The sequence below is a fragment of the Hylobates moloch genome, unplaced genomic scaffold, assembly GCF_009828535.3.
Source record: "Hylobates moloch isolate HMO894 unplaced genomic scaffold, HMol_V3 SCAFFOLD_23, whole genome shotgun sequence".
NCBI classification, from domain to species: Eukaryota; Metazoa; Chordata; class Mammalia; order Primates; family Hylobatidae; genus Hylobates; species Hylobates moloch.
In genome coordinates, this window is record NW_026652298.1 from 37,949,910 (window position 1) to 37,957,199 (window position 7,290).

At 55.1% G+C, this 7,290-nt stretch overlaps 1 protein-coding gene across 8 annotated transcripts in view; it reads left to right on the forward strand.

Annotated features, from left to right (window-relative positions):
* Positions 1-5,096, forward strand: part of TFAP4 (transcription factor AP-4) — a 54,804-nt gene extending 49,708 nt beyond the window's left edge. For 6 of the 8 annotated variants that reach the window (XM_058434155.1, XM_058434153.1, XM_058434154.1 and 3 more), the window contains 4 exons: positions 30-200; positions 1,390-1,530; positions 1,739-1,894; positions 4,059-5,062. In XM_058434155.1, the coding sequence (XP_058290138.1) occupies positions 30-200; positions 1,390-1,530; positions 1,739-1,894; positions 4,059-4,253 (663 nt within the window). In that variant the 3' untranslated portion in view covers positions 4,254-5,062. Of the gene's footprint in view, positions 1-29; positions 201-1,389; positions 1,531-1,738; positions 1,895-4,058 lie in introns of all 8 variants that reach the window. The other 2 variants (XM_032144951.2, XM_058434152.1) reach the window with 2 other exon arrangements.
* The last annotated feature ends 2,194 nt before the right edge of the window (positions 5,097-7,290 follow it).

Sequence of the window (7,290 nt, forward strand, 5' to 3'; positions counted from 1 at the left end):
CACACTGACCGACTCCTTGGGGTCCCCAGGAGCTGAGCGGCTCGTCCCCCAAGCGACGGCGGGCAGAGGACAAGGACGAAGGCATAGGCTCCCCGGACATCTGGGAGGACGAGAAGGCGGAGGACCTGCGGCGGGAGATGATTGAGCTGCGGCAGCAGCTGGACAAGGAGCGCTCGGTGCGCATGATGCTGGAGGAGCAGGTGAGGCAGCGCCCTCTGCTGGGCGCGGCGCGCGGTGCAGAGGGCGTGGAGCCTGGCGTCGCGCCTCATGCTCTGCGGCCCTCAGTTGAGCCCTATTTACAGGAGCACCTACTGCGGTGCCAGGCCTAGGAGTTGGGAGCAAGCCAGACACGTCCCTGCCCTTGGGGGCCACCGTCTTCTTTGGGGTGTGGGAGATTAGCCAAAGGATCTCAAAAATGTAACCATGCTTTGGGAGGACGAGGCGGGGGGATCACCTGAGGTCAGCAGATCAGTACCATCCTGGCTAACACGGTGAAACCCCGTCTCTACTAAAAATACAAAACAAAACAAAAAAAATTAGCCGGGCGTGGTGGCGGGCGCCTGTAGTCCCCGCTGCTTGGGAGGCTGAGGCAGGAGAATGGCGTGAACCTGGGAGGCAGAGCTTGCAGTGAGCCGAGATCATGCCACTGCACTGCAGTCTGGGCGACAGAGCGAGACTCCGTCTCAAAAAAAAAAAAAAGTAACCGTGATGGGCTGGGTATGGTGGCTCACACCTGTAATCCCAGCACTTTTCGGGGCTGAGGTGGGAGGATCGCTTGAGCCCAGGAGTTTGAGATCAGCCTGGGAGGCATAGTGAGACCCTGTCTCTACCAAAAAAGATACAAAAATTAGCCAGGTGTGGTGGGGTGTGCCTGTAGTCCTGGCTACTCAGGAGGCTGAGCTGGGAGGATTGCTTGAGCCCAGGAGGTGGAGGCTGCAGTGAGCCATGATCGTGCCACTACACTGCAGCCTGAGTGACAGAAGGAGACCATGTCTCAAAAAAACCAAAAAACAACAAAAAACTTAACCATATTGAAGTCCAGGCTGGAGCGGTGGCATCAGGAGGGATTTTTCAAGGGACGCCCCACGGCTTCTCCATGGAAGTGGGAAGTTCAGTCTCATAGTTAACCAAAGGACAGAGAAAGGTGTTCCTGGCAGAGGGAACAGCATAGGCAAAGACTCGGGCAGGAGGGAGCATGGTCCAGTGGAGGCCGAGGTGGGAGGCGAGAGGAGCGAGGGGCTGAAGGGCTCTGGAAAGGCTTCTGGCGTCTGCTGAGGGGGGCCCGCCCCGTGCTAGGGTTTTCAGCAGGAGTGAATGAGCTGCTGTGAGACTGATAGGGTAGGGTGTGCTCCCGGTCCTGGCCCTGAGCCCAGGCTGTCCTGCCTCCAGGTGCGCTCACTGGAGGCCCACATGTACCCGGAAAAGCTCAAGGTGATCGCGCAGCAGGTGCAGCTGCAGCAGCAGCAGGAACAGGTGAGGCTGCTGCACCAGGAGAAGCTGGAGCGGGAACAGCAGCACCTGCGGACCCAGGTGAGTAGGAGGCGCCCGGGAGTGGGCTCTGGGGACCGGGAAGGGGACAGGTGATCTTGAATGGCGGAAGCCTCTCCCTAGGCCACCTCCTCTCACTTCTTAATATAAAGGGGGAGAGGCAGTTATACACTGGCCGGCTCTGCATGAAAGGGAGGTGGATGGGCCAAGAGAAGCCTTGAGAGAAAGGCTGAGGGCCTCTGTCTTGCAGCTTCTGCCCCCTCCGGCCCCCACCCACCACCCCACGGTGATCGTGCCAGCACCGCCTCCTCCTCCCTCCCACCACATCAACGTCGTCACCATGGGCCCCTCCTCGGTCATCAACTCTGTTTCCACATCCCGGCAAAATCTGGATACCATCGTGCAGGTACCTGAGCTCGAGAAAGTGGCAGCTTGTGGGGGTCATACTCTGGGAACAGGCTCTTTAGGGGAGTCTAGAAAATGAGGGGCAGAAGAGGAGGAAGATGGTGCTTGTGTGGGAAGGGGTGGAGGGCTGGAAGCCTTGGGGGGCCCCCTCCTTGGATCTGCAAGTGGAGAATGTGAGGGCCAGAGATCTGGGCAGGGCCTACCACGCCAGGAGGAAGAGTTGGCCAGGAAGACTGTCCCTTCCCTCAATATGGGGTTTCCCGAGAGGGTCCTTTGCTCCCAGAGCCCCCTGGTTACAGAGTTCCTGCATCCAGCTCTTGGGTTGGTCCAGAACATCGTCTCAGCTCCATCTCCTAGGACCTGGGTGGAGATACAGGTGGCAGGGCTGGTGATAGTTGGGCCTCCTACAGAGGAGGAAGCTCTGTGGGTCAAGCCTGAAGTTACAGTTGCATTCACCCTTGAACAGGGCCCCTTGAGGAGCCCAACGTCAGAAATCAGTAAATAAGTAAATAAATAAATAACTCAACGAAAAAAGCCAAAACAGGAAAAAAAAATCCATCAATCTCCTCGAATTTTAATTGCTCATAAACTTTGCAAATTGTGTAATACAATTAATAACAAAGGCCTTTAATAAGTTAATAGGCAAGCTTTAAAATATATAAACATATGGCCGGGTGTGGTGGCTGCAAATCCCAGCATTTTGGGAGGCCGAAGTAGGTGGATCACTTTAGGTCAGGAGTTCGAGGCTAGCCTGGCCAACATGGTGAAAACCCCATCTCTATTACAAATACAAAAGTTAGCCGGACATGGCGGCGCATGCCTGTAATCCTAGCTATTCAGGAGGCTGAGGCAGGAGAATCGCTTGAACATGGGAGGTGGAAGTTGCACTGAGCTGAGATCGCATCACTGCACTCCAGCCTGGGTGACATGGTGAGACTTTTTCTCAAAAAACAAACAAACAAACAAAAACATATGAAAGGTACATATTATTTCTTTTTCTTTTTTTTTTTTTTTTTTGAGATGGAGTTTCGCTCTTATTGCCCAGGCTGGAGTGCAATGGTGCGATCTCGGCTCACTGCAACCTCCCCCTCCCAGGTTCAAGTGATTCTCCTGCCTCAGCCTCCCAAGTAGCTGGGATTATAGGCATGTGCGCCACCATGCCTGGCAAATTTTGTATTTTTAGTAGGCTTCTGGCCTCTGTTGAGGGGCTGGTCTCGAACTCCTGACGTCAGGTGATCCTCCTGTCTTGGCCTCCCAAAGTGTTGGGATTACAGGCGTGAGCCACTGCGCCTGGCTGATACATATAATTTCTTTCTTTTTTTTTTTTTTTTTTTTAAGACGGAGTCTTGCTCTGTCGCCCAGGCTGGAGTGCAGTGGTGCGATCTCGGCTCACTGCAAGCTCCGCCTCCCGGGTTCATGCCATTCTCCTGCCTCAGCCTCCTGAATAGCTGGGACTACAGGCGCCCACCACCGCACCCGGCTAATTTTTTTTGTATTTTTAGTAGAGACAGGGTTTCACCGTGGTCTCGATCTCCTGACCTCGTGATCCACCCACCTCGGCCTCCCATAGTGCTGGGATTACAGGAGTGAGCTACCGCGCCCAGCAGATACATATAATTTCCAAGCAGCACTGGGACTGTCGTCTTCCCGGAATGGATTTTTCAACTTAACAGAGGGGTTTTGAAAGTTTATTCCTGGGTCAGGCGTGGTGGCTTATGCCTGTAATCCCGGGACTTTGGGAGGTTGAGGCAAGAAGATTGCCTGAGGTCAGGAGTTCGAGATCAGCTTGGACAACATAGCAAGAACCCCCTCGTCTCTACCAAAAATACAAAAGTTAGCTGGGGATGGTGGTGTGCCCCTGTGGTTCCAGCTACTAGGGAGGGAGCGGTAGGAGGATCGCTGGAGCCCAGGAGTCTGAGGCTGCAGTAAGCTATGATCATGCCACTGCACTCTAGCCTGGGTGATAGAGGGAGAACTCGGCTCCAAAAAAAAAGGAAGAGGAGTTTGTTTTTCCTGCACTGTAGTGGGCCTCCCCTGCTGCTTTACAAGGCTTATTTCTGGGATATGTGTTTTGGGGGTGACAGTGGCTGGCTGCGGGCCCCCACTGTCTCCTGGCTGGCCGTGTATCCCCGGCCGAGCCTTCTCAGTGGTTCGTCCCTGTCCAGGCAATCCAGCACATCGAGGGCACCCAGGAAAAGCAGGAGCTGGAGGAGGAGCAGCGGCGAGCTGTCATCGTAAAGCCCGTCCGCAGCTGCCCGGAGGCCCCCACCTCTGACACCGCCTCCGACTCCGAGGCCTCAGACAGCGACGCCATGGACCAGAGTCGGGAGGAGCCGTCGGGGGACGGGGAGCTTCCCTGACTACCCCCCCAGCCCTCCTCTCCCTTCTGGGGGCTGGAGGGAGCCGGGGCAGCCACAGGGAGAGACGTGGGCGAATGAGTGAGAAATTTTTACAAAATTACGACGTCATTTGGGTCTCTTTTATGACCTCTTTTTCAATACTGTAAATCGACCTTTGAACGAAGCCACTCAACCCGAGGTCCCGGGGCTGGGATGTCGCAGAGCGTGTGGGAGCATTGGGACCCGGGCTGGGCCTCGGCCCCGGGGGCTGGGGGAAGCTGACACGGAGATGCCTGGCCTCTCTCTGCCAAAAAGCATTTTTTCCTTTAAATATGTTTTTTAAGAACAGGGAAAATTAAACAAAACCCCAGGTTATTTGTTCCCTGCCCAGAGCCGGCCTGGGATTGTCAGCCTTCAATCCCCTTTCCCTTCTCTTTTTGGGTTTTCTTCTTTCTCCTTTAAGCACTTACATGGTTGGGGGTCAGACTAGGCTGGGGCGTTCTGGGGGCCCGGAGGTCTCCGTTGCTTCTCGGTTGGGGTTTGCTGCTGCTGTGCCCCCCTCCCCCTTCCCCATCTTGGCACTAGAATTCGCCACTCTCCCAGCCCCCAGCCCCCACCTCTGCCTCCAGGTCTCATCTTCCACCCCAAAAATGTCTGTCTCTCTCTTTTTGTTTTGTTTGTTGTTGGTTTTTTATTTTTTTTTGGTTTTTTTTTTTTTTTTTTTTTTTTTTTTTTTTTACAATTTTGAGGTCTTCGTGTTCAAGGAGAAGCTATTATATTTTGTTAAGAAAGTGGGGAGAAAAAAACCAAGAGGCCGCTGTGCCTTTGTAAAGAAACAAAATAAAGTTTGTACTTTGTTTTTTAGATTCTGAGTCTCCTGGGTGTGGGCTGGCCTGACGACCAGGGCAGGGCTACCTCTCCTAGAGTAGGGGGGCTCCTTGGGCCCCCCAAAGCCGACTGGGTGTGTGTGAGCACAGTTACTCCCTCAGCTTGTGTGTGGTGTTGCGATGAGAAATTGGGGTCCTCATTTTCCCTGGGATGACCCTGGGTATTCTGTAAAGATGGAAGATGGTGTTGAGGCTGGGGAGTAGCTCTTTGGTGGGCAGCAAGGAGAGATATGATTTAAAGATATGATTTAAAACATCAGGCTGGGCACGGTGGCTCACGCCTGTAATTCCAGCACTTTGGGAGGCCAAGGTGGGCGGATCACCTGAGGTCGGAAGTTCGACACCAGCCTGACCAACATGGAGAAAACGCTTGTCTCTACTAAAAATACAAAATTAACACATGCCTGTAATCCCAGCTACTCGGGAGGCTTAGGCAGGAGAATCGCTTGAACCCAGGAGGCGGAGGTTGCGGTGAGCCGAGATTGCGCCATTGCACTCCAGCCTGGGCAACAAGAGCGAAACTGTCTCAAAAATAAATAAATAGATAAATAATAAATAAAACCAAAGCAAAATAAAAAAAGATATGAATTAGTTCCTTCATTTCCAATGCCCCCATGCCTCTTGGTGGTCAACCCAGCCCCTAGGAGCGACTGATCTATGTTGCTATAGTCTTAGCTGTGACAACATGTCATATAAATGGGATAACCCAGCCTTTTGAGCCTGGCTTCTTTGCACTGCAACCAATTTTCTCTTGCTGAGATTATCCAGCTAAATTTACATAGGATCTGGCCCGGCACAGCGACCCCTTTCGGCCAGGTGCGAAGCGGCAGGCCCGACGGTCCCCACGCAGCTCCTAAGAGGATCAACAGAGGGCGCAGTGCGCCCGGAACGCCCAGCCCCTGCGAAAGCGGAGGCTCCTCTCGGTCCCTGCGGGACAGCTCAGTTCTCATAGGCCAGAGGCGTGGCTTGGGGGCGGGCCAGGGGGATCCCACCTCCCCCTGCATGCTCAAGCGCGCCCGGGGATGGTAGGCGGTCTCACCCGCAGGCGGCGGAAGTCAGGGGCGCGGCTGCGGCCCCGCCCCTTCCCGGACTCGCCCCGCCCGTCCCCCCGCCGCGCATGTTCCCAGACGACTCAGGCCATGGCGCGCGCGCTCCCGCCAGCACGCTCGTCTGGCCCCGCCCCCGCGCCTGGCGCCCGCGCGCTCTCATGCACGATCCGTTCCCGGACTCCTTCAGCGCGCTGCCTGCCTGCCCGGGGCCCTCCCGGAGAGCAGGTGACGGCGGTCTCCGGGCACGGAGCTCGCGCTGACGAAAGGTTCTGGAAGCCGCCGTAAAAAATAATCAAGAAACGGGTGACAGGACTTTTCGTAAGACATTTAATTTTTACCCAAAGTATCCGAAATATTGCCGTGTCAACCTGAGTGCGATGGGGGATGCCCAGCCCCAAGGAGCTGCTCGTCTTTCTGCCGAGCCCCGGGCCAGACCCGCGGAGGAGGAAACCGCCGCGCCGGAGCTCGGACCTGACGTTTTTGTGAAGCACAGGGGCCGTGGGACGGACCGGATCAATGCGGCACTCAACAAAACCTGTTTTTAAAAGAGTCTTGCTGTGTCGCCCAGGCTGGAGTGCAGTGGCGCGATCTCGGCTCACTGCAGCCTCCACCTTCCGGGCTCAAGCGAGCCTCCCGCCTCAGCCTCCTGAGTAGCTGGGATTACAGGCACACACCTCCAGCTCGGCTGTTTTAATTTTTTTTTGTTTTTTTTTTTGAGACGGAATTTAGCTCATATTGCCCAGGCTGGAGCGCAGTGGCGCGATCTCGGCTCACCGCAACCTCCATCTCCCAGGTTCAAGCGATTCTTCCGCCTCAGCCTCCTGAGTAGCTGGGATTGCAGGCATGCGCCACCACGCCCGGCTAATTTTGTACTTATAGTAGAGACGGGGGTTTCTCCATGTTGGTCAGGCTGGTCTCGAACTCCCGACCTCAGGTGCTCCGCCCGCCTTGGCCTCCCAAAGTGCTGGGATTACAGGCGTGAGCCACCTCTCCGGGTCCAAAAGCCTTTTATTGGAGTACTAGGTAACACATTCAGAAGAGGGTGCATAGCTTAGGTGCTCTGTGAATTTTCACAAACTGAACATACACCCATGTAGCCAACACCCCCAGCAAGCCCCAGAA